Here is a 13,075-nt window from a genome sequence, read left to right on the forward strand (position 1 = left end):
GGCCTCAGTTTCCCCATCCGTAAAAGCTGGACTCAATGCTCTCACCCCCCCAGCCCAACATCTCAGCATTCAGGTTACAGACTCTGGGTACCATCGGAATACCTCTCCAAGCCCCGCCCCACTTCCGTCCTGACTAGCACCAGAGGTGACCAATAAACGAAAGAAAAAGGAGGGGAGGCGGTCCTGAAGTCAGCTCAGGAGAAGAACCTTCGGGTACTGACTTCGGGTATATAAGACTGGCAGTCCTTAACACCAATGAGAAGAGAGTACGACAGGCCGCAGGGTGGGGCAAGGGGGGAGGGGGGGGGGTGTTCAAGCAGCGCCTGCGCAATGAGAGAACCAAGTGGCTAAACCCGGTGGGTGGGGATTTCTTGGGATGGGCGGAAGAGCTCACCAATAGAAGCCCAGTAGTCCAACGCACTAGGACCAATGAAAAGAGAGCAGTAGAGGAAGGGACCTAAGGAGAAAGTGACACAGACGGAAAAGGCTACCGGAACTCCTCCCTTTCTCTAGGTTCACCCAAGAGGCCCGCCTAGGAGGCCGAACTTAGCTAGACAGATTGTTAATTTAGCCAATAGAAATCTGCTCTGACGCACTCCTTCGCCAATAGAAAACAAGCTCAGTGGGGGCAGGGTTTCTCTGGATGGGCGGCCGAATCGACCAATGGCACTTTAGAAACTGGCTCCCTTCGGCCAATGAGCAACGGGAGGACGTCGCTGAAGGGCGGGGCTCAGCGAACGGCAGTTGAACGGCGGACCAGGAGGCGGGTGACGCTGGGTGTTGGAGTGTTGGGGTGAGGGGCGCTGGGTCGGGAAGGGACGATGGGGTCCCGCGGCTCGGGCTCCTAGCCGGCGGAGGCTGACGAGGCTCAGGCGGGGCAGCTTGGGATAGCTATCTGGGGCTCGGCAGGGCGGGTGACCCTAGGGCAGGGCTCGATGGGGTAGGCGCCCGTATAGCAGGACCCCACTTCTGTGTAGCAGGTCCTTCCTTGCTCCTGTAGCTTCCAACTTCCGGATGCTGCCCCAGCTTCTGTGTAGCAGGCCCTGCGCTTGTATGTCGTAGACGTGTTTCTGAGTAGCAGGTCCTGCTGTATAGAGTAGCTTCCGACTCACTGTCTTAAGGAGATCCATGCCTATGTACGGTACATCCTGGCTTCGTCCTCCTGTGGACTAGGGCCCCGCTCTCGTGTGGCACGCTCCCGCTAATGTAGGGTAGGGCCCCGCTCTCGTGTGGCACGCTCCCGCTTCTGTAGAGCAGGAGTCCTCTTCCACGCACATGCCCCACGTCCTCCACAGAGCAGGTGTTGGCTTCCATGGAATGAAAAGTGGACCACGGCTTGACTAGGCAGCTGGGCGGGCCAGTAGATAGAGAACTGGTCACTGTCAGATGCGTGACTCCGAGCATGTCACTTAACTTCTGCCTGCCTCAGTGTCCTTATCTGTAAAGTGGGGACAAGAGTAGCACCCGCCTCCTGGGTTTGTTGCGAGGCTGTTAATATTTGTAAAACACTGGCAATCTTAGAGCTCTAGATGATGGCTCTTCTTATCATGGCACCAAGTTATCCCACAGATGAGACCATGTTACATCTCCCACTCCCTGCCCTGTATCTCTCCGTCTCTTGCCTCTGTGTGCGTTCCCTGTGTGACCTCAGGCCAGTCCCTCCACCTGGGATTAGATGGCCCAGAATACCTCCAGAGCCCCATCGAGTCCTGGGAAGGAGACATTGAAAAGGGCAGGGAGGGCGGGTCAGGAAGGAATGTGGTAGGGACATAGACAGACAGTGATGGAGATGGAGGGAGGAAGAAACGTCCTGGGGTCTTAGTTCTTGTCCAGCTGGGACCTTCTGTACAGCGGCACAATGTTGTCAGGGGCTGTAACTGGCCTTTCTGCTTTGGCTAGTAATGAGGATGATTAGAATAGCTGGTATTTAATCATAGCAGCTGGCATTCTAAGGTCGGCAAGGAGCTTTACAAATATCTCATTTGATCCTCAGGACAGCCCTGGGAGGGAGGTACCATGATTGTCCTCATTTTATAGATGAGGAAAGTGAGGCAGATAGGGTAAATGACTGACCCAGGTATCTGAGGCTGCATTTGAACTCAGGGCTTCCTGACTTAGGCCCCATGCTGTGTGTACTTTGGTGCCCCCTGCCTGCTTCTATGTAGCACTTTGATCCCAGTTCCTAGTAGCTTTTACATCTTGTGTTCTAATGCCCCTCCCAGTTCCCACATCCCCTGTTCTAAGGCCCCTCCCAGTTCTCACATCCCCTGTTCTAAGGCCCCTCCCAGCCGTGACATTCCCTGTTCTGAGGGCCCTTCCAACTCTGACATTCTTTATTCCAAGGGCCCTCCCACTCCTGACATTCCCTATTCTCAGGCCCCTCCCACTCCTGACATTCCCTGCTCTCAGGCCCCTCCCAGCCCTGACATCCCATGGCCTGTGATTGACCAGTCTCCCTCTTAGCATTTCCTGACGTCTCACCTGTTCTTGCTCCCTTCCCAGGTAGACTCAGCATGGACCAGCCCACGGGGCTGCAGGTGGACTACACCTTCCGGGGGGTGGAGCACGTGGTGCGGTTGGCTGTCAATGGGGAGGTTCTGGAGCTGGAGGTGGAGGACAGAATGACCACTGACCAATGGCGTGGAGAGTTTGATGCTGCCTGTGAGTGCCGGCGGGGTGGCAGCGGTTCTCCAGGAGGAGGTCTCCCTGAACCCAGGGCAGAACACTGGGGAGGAGGGTGGCGCTGAAAAGGGCCTGCAATTGAATTCTGGGAGCCTCATTCCTCTCTCAGACCTAGTGTGGGCACTGGAGTGGGTTCCCTTCCTTCCTGCGGCCTCAGTGGACCCCTTTCTGCTCTGTTGTTCTGGCTTCTCGAGCCCTACCCTGTTCTGATGACTCGTGGGTAGCCCAAGGCCTCCCCACGGAGACCGTCCTCTGGAGCCCTTCTGCCTCTGGCAGCTCTGGCCTGCTGTGGCTGCCCAGTGCTGCCCACAGACCAGAGCTCCCCCCTGCCTTGTAGTCATTGAGGACCTGACCCACAAGACTGGGAACTTCAAGCAGTTCAGCATCTTCTGCAGCATGCTGGAGTCGGCCCTCATGCAGGTGAGGGTGCAGTGCAGCCCAGGCGCCAGGTGTCCCCAGCCCTCCCCTCACTGGTGTGGGTGGGGGGGTGGGGCCTGGCCTGTGACGTGCCCCTGGGCCCTCCCCTCCCTCGCAGAGCAGCGAGTCGGTCACCCTGGACCTGCTGACCTACACGGACCTGGAAGCCCTCCGGAACCGCAAGGTGGGGCCTCGGCCCGGCCCCTCGGCCCCCCGCTCCTCCCAGCTCAGCTCCAAGCGCTACCTGATCCTGATCTACTCAGTTGAGTTTGACAGGTGGGGGCCCAGCCCATCCCCCAGCCCCGTCTGTCCCCCTCCCTGAGGGGTTTCCAGAGCTAGGAGGTTGGTGGCTGGGGGGAGCCTGGGCCTCGGGGGCTGGGAGGACAGACTCAGGCCCAGCACATCACCCTCCTTTTCTGCCTCATTCTCCTCACTTGTGAATGATGACATGGCCCTCAGGGGCCCCCACAGTCTCTTCCACCTCCAGTCTCTAACCCTGTGGCCCTCTCTGAACTGTAGTTTCCTTGACTAAAAAGGGTTGATAGATAATAGCACATCCTACCTCAGACTTAGGGTAAGGTCATTTATACCAAGCCATTGCAGACCTTCAGATGCTGTAGGAATGTCAGCTCCTGTTCTTGGGATCTTGCGGGGCTGTGGTTCGGAGGCTGCCGGGTGCCAGGGAGAGCACCCCCAAGTCTGAGATGGGCTTCTTTGTCGTCCTTCAGGATCCACTACCCGCTGCCCCTCCCGTACCAGGGCAAGCCCGACCCCGTGGTTCTGCAGGGCATCATTCGGTCCCTGAAGGAGGAGCTGGCACAGCTGCGGTCCCGGGATGGGCGGGACGCCGAAATACGCCACCTTCGGGAGCAGTGAGCTTCTGCCATTACTGGGACTGAGGCCCAGCTAGCGTAGGGGCCCCTGGGGAACCTCTTGGGGGTACACAGGGCCAGGAGTTTCCCAGCTGGCAAGGGAGACGAGATCACCCACCCTGAGGTGGGGCCCTGAGACCTGACCTGGCCTAGGGATTAGCCTTGGCAGGGGATAGATCTAGGTGTGGCCCTCAGCACCCCCCCTCATCCCCTGGCCCTCTCCTCTCAGGCTGAGCCGGGCTGTAAACGAGAAGAGGGAACTGGAAGTGGCCCTGGGCCGGGCACGAGAGGAGGCAGGTGGCCGGGCCACGACTCACCGGGAGGTGGCTGTGCTCAAGGCCATGGTGGCTAGTCTGGAAGAAGAGCTGAGGAGGGAGCGGGGCCAGCACCACCGGACGGCTGGACGGCAGGGCCAGGAGTGCCGACGACTGACCCAGGAGGTGTGTGTGTTCGTGCATGTATGTGCGTGCATGTTCATTGCATGTGTGCGTGTGTATGTGTGCATGCGTGTGTGGTGGGACAATGGAGGGTCTTGGGAGGGAGAGGATTGGGTGGGGAGAGTGGGAAGGAGAGGATGGGGGCGGTTAGGAGGAGGGGGAAGGGAGATGGGGGGAGTGGGAGGGAGACAGTGAGTCCCAGTGCTTACTCAGTGGCTGAAGCTAAAGGAGATCCAGGAAAGGGGGTAGGGTGAGACCTTTAAGCCTTTTGTTCTTCCTCTCCCTCTCCCCCAAGCTGGAAGAGGTAAAATCGTCGGAGCGGAGCCTTCGAGCCAGGCTAAAGTACCTGTCCAGTGAGCTGGCCCAGTACAAGCGGGGGTGAGCAGGCTGTCCTGGGGAGATGGGGGAAGGGCTCAGTGGAGGACAGGTGGTGAGACCTAGCGGGGTGGGGCCTATCTCCCTAGGAGGCAGACCCCATCCTCAGGACAGTCACCCCAGCCTCGGAAGGACCAGCGGCGGACGGTGTCTCAGGAGAGGAACCTGTCCTGGGGTCGAAGGCCCGCTCGATCCTCATCTCAGGAGAGCAACCGAGGCCGTGGGCCATCCCGGCCCTCGCCCTCCCCAACAGGTGTGTGTCCAGTGTTCTCCCTGCCTTTCTCTCCCCTGCCTGCTCCCCGCCCCACCGTCCCCATCCCCACATGGGGATCTCAGTCTCTGTGGGTCCCTTGGATGAGCTGGGGGGGGTAGGACAGCTGGCCCTCCACTACCTTTGCTGTCGGTCCCCAGGTGTCCGGGTGCCCCGCTTTGATCCCACTGCCTTTGTGAAGGCCAAAGAGAGGAAGCAGAGGGAGCTCAAGATGAAGAAGTGAGTGGCCCTGCCTTGCCCTCCATTCCCCTTTCCGGTTGGATTGGGCAGGGGGAGGGGGAGGCATCTGTGGGTTCCAGCCGCCTGCTTGGCCTTATTTGTGGTGTGTTCCACTGGGTGGGCCCGTCCTTTCCTATTCCAGGGCCGCGGGGCGTGGGTCAGGGCTGGCATTTGCAGCTTTTGCCCCTGGCCCTCCTGACCCTGCAGACCTCCTCACCACCAAGGGAGATAGGGCAGCCACCTCAGGTCAGCATGGCCCTGCCCCATGGCTCCCTGGGGTTTCAGGGATAAAGGCCTAGCTCTTCTTGGCTGTGGAGACCCCCATAGTCTAACCTGATTTCATAAGCAGTGAGGTTATGTGGTGGCCACCACGCTGGCCTCACAGTGACCCTAAGCAAGCTGCTTCCCTGGACTGCCTCAGTGACCTTGTCCGTGTATGAGGGCGAGATTGCAGGCAGCGCTTTGCGTTGCCCCTGCCTCCTGTATGATGGCATGTCCTTCATTTGTCGGCACTTAGCAAATACTGCATTGGGTTAGCATGAGTTTTCCCCTCTTCCCTCAGCCAGCAAAGGAACCGGGTGGGGAGTGGGGAACGCTCAGGCAGCTGGGGCCGAAGCCGGGTCCGTGGCCCATGCACATCGAGAGAGGAAGGGGCCCCCAGGGGCCGGACACGAAGCTCCTCCGGTAAGGGCCGTGATATGTGTCAGCAGGGAGAAGGGGAGGGGGTCGTGTCCAGTTTCTTAGTCCTAGTGCTGGTCCCTGGGTGCCGTGGAGCCCAGGAGGCCCTGGGGCTTAGGGCAGTTGGGAGGCTGTACTTACTGGTACGGGGTGGGAAGGGGAGGGCAGCCTGGCTCTGGTGGAGGGGCATGGGGAGTGGGCTAAGGGAGGCCAGGACCTCAGGGGCCAGCTGGAGACCTGGCTCAAGGACTTCCTGGGGGGCTGGTTCTGGGGAGGCTCGGCCCTCAGTCAGGGCCTAGCCTCTCCTTGTCTCCTGCCTTACCCTAGTGGAGAGTTTTCGGAGCCGTCACTCATCGCTCAGTTCAGCCAGTGAGCTTGAGGATTTCACCAACCCAACTTCCCGAGGGTAACGTGGCAGAGCATGGGAGGGAGATGGTGTGAGGGGGCTTAACCCCAGGAGAAATTGCCTGGGAGCCTCAAAAACCTGAGACTGAGGCAATGGGTGGTAGGAGTCTTCAGGCCCCCCTAGCACACTGCTCCCATTGCTTGCTTTTCTCAGTCTCCGAAGGCAGCCCAGAGTTCGGAAGCCCCTGAGCCCCTCCTCCTGGAATGGCTCGGGAGAGGTGAGTATCGGGGGGCTTAGGAAGCTTTGGAGCCACCAGACTGCCCAGCTCCCTCTTACTGAAGCTTCCCCTGCTCTTCCCCCTGGCCCTGCTGCAGCTGGTCCTGGCAGGGTTTGGGCAGAGTGGGGGAGCTGGGAAGGGGGAATCCTCAGGAACATTGTAGGGCGGTTTCTCTGAGGCCTTGAGGCTCAGAGATGTCACTTTGGTGTCTGGTTTGTAGGTGAGGGGGGGCAGGATTGGGAGCCAGCTTGGGGGTTTTGAGAGTAGACTGAGTGCTGGAACTTCTGGGGGAGTGCTTAGAGATCCCAACTGACTGGCTGCCCTGCCCCTTCAGATGACCGTGCTGGACAGGGGCCGAAGAAGACGCCAGGCTAGCAGCACCCCGACCCCGAGGGGCCAGACCTTTGGCAAAGGTGAACCCTCCCCTTGCCTTCCTGAGAGCCAGCCATGCTTCCTTGGTGGGGTGGGGGGAGCTGCCAGCCCAGACTCACCCCTGCCCCGGCGCGAGGAGCTCCTGTGACCCCTGGGGGGAAGAGGACCACCCATCCCTGCACTCTTGGCCAGAACCAGCTGCTCCCCTTCCCCCTTACAGAAAACACATTTGAGGAGCCGCCCGCTGACCTGTCAGAGATTGATGCCCGCCTGCAAGCCCTGCAGGAGTACATGAATAGACTGGATACGAGGACATGACACCCCCTCCCCCCCACCAGAGGGGCCTGGGCCTGGCTGCCCTTCTTCCCTTTAGCCCCCCGCAGTGTGAGGCCAGAACTCCTGAGGCTTAGCCCTGGCTGCCAGGGAGTCTGAGAAGGGAGAAAAAGACACAGAGAGAGAGAGAGTCTGTGTGTGTGTGTGTGTGTGTGTGTGTGTGTGTGTGTGTGTGCGCGTGCACATGTGTGTGGTGGGGGTAGGACAGAGGATGTAAATAAAGGGTTTGGTCAGTTTTTCCTCCCTCAGTTTCCTCCTCATCTGAGTTGATGTACTTTGATCTTTGCACTGACTTTCTGCATCTGGCCTTTGGGCAGAGGGGCAGCAGGGCCTGAGGGGGAGATCACTAGGCCCTCTAACCCAAACCCTCTCCAATTGCCCCTTTGACCGGGTCTGGGTACCCCGAGTCAGTGAACTCTGTTCCCCCCCCATATAAAATGGGGCAGCTGATCCCTGGGGTCCCTCCCTCATCCATTGATCATCAGAGAGCACGTGCAGAAGGCTCTTCCAACCAGATAGCAGCAGTTCCTGTCATTCTTAGAGGGCTAGGGACTGAAGGACCCTGAGACATGAGCCACATTACCCCCTCATTTGATCAGTGAGAAAACCCGGGCCCAGGGAGATGAGCTCCTCAGGCTTACAGAGGGCCTAGATGGCAAAGTGGGCCTGTGGACCAGGCCTCTCCCACACTCCTCCCCCCATCACTGTGAGTCACAGAACCCCCAGCAGCCAGGGCCTCTGCAGCTTTATTCTGGGCTACTGGGGAGGGGAAGACAGACGGCCTTGGGCACTGGAGGCAGGGGCAGGGGTGTGGCTGCAGCGGCCAGGCTGCGGACCTCACTCCCGATATTGGGGCAGTGTCCGCAATGCCCTGTAGAGCATCTCTTCAGGGGAGTCCAGGTCCGGTGCATCCCACTGTCTCCTGATGATATATCTAGATGAGAGTACGCCATGCTTGGCCCCGCAGCTCAGCAGGCTCTGCAAGGCCCGGAGGGCTCGGGGATCAGGGCTTCGATCTGGGGACCAGAGAGCCTGGTTTGCCAGCATGTCCTCAGCCTTTCTTCCCCCTCCCTCCATCTTGGCAGGTCTGCTCCCTCCAACCCTCCAGTTCTCTTTCATTTCCTCTGCCTTGTTTGTTTTCTGACTTCTTGCCTAGCCACACCTCAGGGACCTACCTGTCCCAGTTCTGGTCCTCAGCCCTATATAGGCTCAGGAACTTGGGCGTCCTAAGTCTTAGCCCCACAGGACCGAAAAGCCCTTGTGCCTGGCTTTGGTCTACCCTCCTGGTGACGCGCAGCCCAACCCCCAGTCCCATACCTTCCCGGGGACCCTCCCTCTCTCCCGTTGTTACTCACTCCTGAAGTTGCCGATGAAGCTGATCCCCAGGGAGATGGGGTTCAACGTGGAGTCTGAGTGACCTCCCAAGGTGGACCACCCTCTCCCCTCATAGATGAGCCCATCTTCCCCAATCAAGAAGCTGGAGGCAGAGAGGGTGGATTAACTTATCAGTGAGGGCATCTTTGCCCTTTCCCCCCAGCCACAATGTTTTGGGCTCCCTGGCACTCAAGATCCTAGCTCATGAAAGCCTGTCTCTCCCCTCAGAGCACACTGGGCTATCTTCCTCCTCAGCCCGGGAATTCTCCAGCCACTGTGCTGTGTTCCCCCTCAAATGAAGGGCCTCTCGTCACTTGTGTTCTCACCTTGGACCAAGGGCTCACCCCCAGCCAGGATGTTACTCCTCTCAGATCAGAGGGCCCTCCCCCACACTGGGACATGTCCCTTCTTAGATCGCAGGGGCTCCCTGACCTCTGTGCTGTGTTTTAGGTCCCACCTACAATATGTTCTCCCTTCAGACGAGGAGTTTCCTCATTGCTAGACTGTGTCACCCTAGATGCTAGGACTTTCTCGCAGCCGAGATTTCTCCTTTCAGATCAGCGACCCCCTACCCCTACTACACCAATGTACTGTTTCCCCTCTGAGCCAGGGCTCCCCCACAGCTGCGCTGTTTCTCCCCTCAGATCAAGGGTTCCCCCAACATTGTGCTCTCCCCTCCCTTAGAGCAGGGTCATCCCTGCCATTCTACTATGTCCCCCCTCAGGCTAAAGGTTACCCCACAGCTGGGATGTTGCTCTGGCCCAGGGCTTTCCCATTGTAAAGCTGTACCTCTCTATCGCACCCCAGCCCTGGACTGGGCATTGTCGGGTCCCTGCCTTTCACCCAGTCACTGTTTAAGAATGCTCACTTGTATGCGATATCACACTTGCGCCGCACTCGAACATGCTCGCGTTGGATGGTTCTTATCTGGTGTTCGCAGTCTGAGGGTGAAAAGCAGGGGTTGCCAGCTGTGTGAGACACCAGCACATTGTCCACAGGCAGGTTCAGGGGCCTCAAGCACTGAGACGAGAAGCCTCCCCACTCGGACTTTGGCACAATGTCCGGGCAGCCGGGAAGCATATTCTGTGGTGTTGGACTTTGCCCCAAGGCAGGGAGGGCAGCCAAGAGCAGAAGCAACCAGAGTGCCATGTCTGCCTTTGGGCTTCAGGACCTAGGACGGGATGACCCAGGGAATCGGAGAGCAGAGGACTGGAAATCTTGGGATGCCAAGGAGAGCTGTCCAGTGTCTGGACCTGGACCTATTTATCTCCTGGATTTGGGGAGAGAGGAGGAGAACAGGATATAGGGCAGTGACCCTCCCCTTCCCTTGGCCACGGAAAGCCTTGCATCAAAACTCAGGGGCCTTGCCTCACATCTGTTGGAAACCAAAGCCACAGTTCCTTTTTTCACTGGAACCTGGTGGGGGTCAGGAAAGGTGAGAGTTGGGAGTCTTGGTGGTGATGGTAGAGGAGGGGGAAATTTTTTCTGGCTTTCTTCTTTCCAAGACTTCTGGATATGTTTGGGCTCAATGATGGCCCAAGATCCTTCATCACTCCCATATCTTCCCTTCTCCCAGGAGCTCCAGCCATCCCACTACCATCCTGTGGGACCTTGGGTAAGTTCCTTCCCCTCTCTTGATTTTAGTTTCCTCACTCTGCAATAAGAAGCTATGATTCTGTAATTTTAGTCTCCTGAGGTCTGACGATGATTCTCAGATCTGTGGTTTCATCCATTCCACAGTCCAGAAGAATGTTTGTATTTCTTTATCTCTGAGGGAATTACACATCATTGATTCAAATCAACAAACATTTGTAGGAAGTGCCCACTGTGAGTTGGGATTACAAAAAGAAAAGGTAAAGCTAACCCAGGTTTGGGAAGCCCTCTTTCTACTGAGGTGAGGGTGGGGGAGCCCTGAGGATACAAGAAAGATACAAGAAACCATGGGAACAAAAGGTAAAGGGGAAGAAAGTGATAATGGGGAGGGGGGTGGATTTCTTTGGTCCCCACAGCCTGTCTTAAGGCAGCCTGGTGTCTGGAAGGAGCACTGGGTCTGGATTCAAATCCCAGCTCTAGAAAATCCCTCTACAGAGGTCCAGTCAATGTTCAAATCTGAAAATGAAGGAACAAGACCTTGGAGGCAAAGGAGCAAGGGGTGGAAACTGGAAAGAGGCAGATGTAGGTTTAATTTAAGGAAAAAACTTGGACAATCAGAACTGTTCAAGTGTGGAATAGGCTGCCTTGGGAAGTGCTGGGTTCCCAGATTTAACAAAGGCTGACCACTTGCAGAAAGGATTTTCGTTCAGGTAAGTTTGGGTTCCCCACATTTGGATTTGAATTTTGAGTGGACCTCTGTAGAGGGAGGACCTAGGAAGAAAGCGTTTAGATAGTATTTCAAGACATGCAAAGTACTTAGCAAATATTAACATTTCATCCTCCCATCAACTGTGGGAGGCTGGTGCCATTATTAGCCTCATTTTATGCATAAGGACACTGAGGCAGGAAGAGGTTAAAGACTCACCCACTCCAGGTCCACTAGTAAGTGTGTGAGGTTACTTCTGTCTTCCTGACTCCAGCTCCAGCTCTCAATGCATATGGCCCTCTTTCCACAATGTGGAGCATCTTGGAGGGTTTCCTGGGCCACTGAGAAGCTAAGATCTTTGTGACTCTGTGGCCAGCTGTGCCATTCACTGTACCATGCCTCCTCTTTCTCTGTCCTCATAAATTCTCCATGAGAAGCCCACTTGATGTGATGGGTGGATTTCCTCTGGTCCTTTTAACATCATAGTGGCCCGTGGGTTGCCCAACTATCTTTCTTTACCCTCACTGTGGGATGTGAGATTTCTGGTCCTGCACCATCTCGGTGAAATCTTGGTACCAATTCTCCTAAGTCTTGAGCGATATGTGGTGATTCTCCCTTGGAAACTCTTCTCTTGAGATTTTCAGGACATCCTTCTCTCCTGGTTCTCCTCCTGCCTCTCTGACCACTTCTTCTCTGTCTCCTTTGGTGGATCCTGCCCTCTGACCCCAGATGTCTCTCAGGGTTCTGTCCTGTGCCCCTTTCTCTCTCACTATATACCTCTTCACTCTGGGATGTCATTGATTCCCATGGATTTAATGACCATCTCTATTCTGATTCTTCTTAGATCTACTTATCCAACCTACCCTCTTTCCCAGTCTTCAAACTGCCCATTATATATTCATCTCAAACTCCCCATGGCCAGATGTAATAGTAATGGAATTTAAAGATCCCCCTATATTGGCTTGGTTTTCAGATTGATTGTGTTAAAACCAGAGCTTGTGAATCCCACTTGTTGACATGAAAAGAGAGGGCTGAACTGGGAGGAGCTGATGACGTGGATTTAGAGAGGCACAAGCAGAGAGAGAGGCAGAAGAATTTTTTGGAAACAGCATTGTGGAGGCAGAAATGGAGAGGATTGCTGAGGGCCAGTTTGAGCTGCCCAGGACTTTTGAGAGCTGCCACCCAGAGCTGCCAAGGACTGAGGAGACATGGCTGTTATGCTGGTACTTTGTCTGTCTGTTTTGATGTTGCTTTGCCAGATTCAACCACTGGTGAAGGTTGGTCCTGTTGTTGCAGAGGTTCTGGATCCTTGCTGCTGGTTCAGAGGTCCAGAGACTGTTCTACAGACAGAGGGTGAATTGTGTCCACTGGTAAAGGACAGTGCTGTTGTTGCAGAGGTCCTGGAACCTTGCTGTTGGTTCAGGGATCCTGAGACTGTTCTGCAGATAGAGAGTGAATTGTGCCCACTGGTGAAGGCCAATGCTGTTGTTGCAGAGGTTCTGGAACTTTGCTGTTGGTTCAGAGGCCCTGAAGAAGGATTTTCTTGTTGCATGTTTATAGAAATCCTGGAAGAGGGTTTTGCTAATGTTTTCAGGGGTCCTAGGACTGTTCTGCAGATGGAGAATGAATTAATGAGGACATTGGTCATGTATCTTGTGGCCTTGCTAAGCTTTGTCTCCCCAGGAACAAAGATTGCTGAGAACTTGCCTTGGGTCAGGATGAAGAAAAGACCTCTCTTTGGGTATTAAATGCTGCGCTTAGGCTTGTTGTAACACTGGGGTAGACGGCCTATTCAGTTGTGATCCAAGGGTGGGAAACTTGACCTTTTTGTGCTCTGTGACTGACCAAATGAATGTACTTTGCTTATGATTGGAAACTAATCTCCATTTGAGAAGAGGGACTTTGTAATGGACTAAATGAATGTGATGTCCAGGGGTGGAGTAGTACTTGAAAATTATTGAATTACACTTGGTGAATGCTGTATTTTGAATTGATTTTCTCTGTTCTTAATTTGTCACTGAATAAAACGGAGAGCGCCTAGGCTGGGATTCTGAACCTTGGGGAGTTGCCTTTGCTTGGCATGACACCAGAACTGTACTCACCACCCTTCTCCCCCAAACCTT

General features: G+C 55.9%; 2 protein-coding genes across 7 annotated transcripts; one reads left to right on the forward strand and one right to left on the reverse strand.

Moving 5' to 3' along the window:
* Positions 1 to 678: 678 nt before the first annotated feature.
* On the forward strand, positions 679 to 7,527 carry CCDC61 (coiled-coil domain containing 61). Of its 6 annotated transcripts, none has more exons than XM_069089066.1 (14): positions 679 to 793; positions 2,507 to 2,661; positions 3,020 to 3,102; positions 3,218 to 3,375; positions 3,828 to 3,971; positions 4,201 to 4,411; positions 4,704 to 4,786; positions 4,873 to 5,036; positions 5,195 to 5,273; positions 5,836 to 5,957; positions 6,279 to 6,357; positions 6,511 to 6,574; positions 6,909 to 6,987; positions 7,167 to 7,527. In XM_069089066.1, the coding sequence occupies exons 1-14, from the start codon at positions 696 to 698 to the stop codon at positions 7,262 to 7,264; spliced, it is 1,617 nt and encodes a 538-aa protein (XP_068945167.1). In that variant the 5' UTR covers positions 679 to 695; the 3' UTR covers positions 7,265 to 7,527. The 6 variants fall into 6 exon arrangements, with proteins under 6 accessions (XP_068945167.1, XP_068945168.1, XP_068945170.1 ...); XM_069089067.1 differs by having other exon boundaries at positions 713 to 793; positions 2,503 to 2,661; XM_069089069.1 differs by lacking the exon at positions 679 to 793 and adding an exon at positions 858 to 1,211 and having other exon boundaries at positions 2,503 to 2,661.
* Positions 7,528 to 8,015: 488 nt separating this feature from the next.
* Positions 8,016 to 9,971, reverse strand: PGLYRP1 (peptidoglycan recognition protein 1). Its single transcript, XM_069088286.1, has 3 exons — positions 9,522 to 9,971; positions 8,635 to 8,756; positions 8,016 to 8,295 (listed from the first exon to the last, which is right to left on the reverse strand). The coding sequence occupies exons 1-3, from the start codon at positions 9,800 to 9,802 to the stop codon at positions 8,117 to 8,119; spliced, it is 582 nt and encodes a 193-aa protein (XP_068944387.1). The 5' UTR covers positions 9,803 to 9,971; the 3' UTR covers positions 8,016 to 8,116.
* Positions 9,972 to 13,075: the final 3,104 nt, after the last annotated feature.

The sequence above is a fragment of the Petaurus breviceps genome, unplaced genomic scaffold, assembly GCF_028583685.1.
Source record: "Petaurus breviceps papuanus isolate PSGF00001 unplaced genomic scaffold, PetGlider_PUasm1.0 185, whole genome shotgun sequence".
Taxonomy (NCBI): Eukaryota; Metazoa; Chordata; class Mammalia; order Diprotodontia; family Petauridae; genus Petaurus; species Petaurus breviceps.

Excerpts from the sequence above, each read along its gene's own strand:
- CCDC61 (XM_069089066.1), top strand. The coding sequence starts at position 696 with ATGAGCAACGGGAGGACGTCGCTGAAGGGCGGGGCTCAGCGAACGGCA. Across the intron at positions 2,662-3,019 it reads TGGAGAGTTTGATGCTGCCT|TCATTGAGGACCTGACCCAC; the intron begins GTGAGTGCCGGC and ends CCTGCCTTGTAG. Across the intron at positions 5,037-5,194 it reads GCCCTCGCCCTCCCCAACAG|GTGTCCGGGTGCCCCGCTTT; the intron begins GTGTGTGTCCAG and ends GTCGGTCCCCAG.
- PGLYRP1 (XM_069088286.1), bottom strand. The coding sequence starts at position 9,802 with ATGGCACTCTGGTTGCTTCTGCTCTTGGCTGCCCTCCCTGCCTTGGGG. Across the intron at positions 8,757-9,521 it reads AAGTGTGATATCGCATACAA|CTTCTTGATTGGGGAAGATG; the intron begins GTGAGCATTCTT and ends CTCTGCCTCCAG. Across the intron at positions 8,296-8,634 it reads CTTCATCGGCAACTTCAGGA|ATCGAAGCCCTGATCCCCGA; the intron begins GTGAGTAACAAC and ends TCTGGTCCCCAG.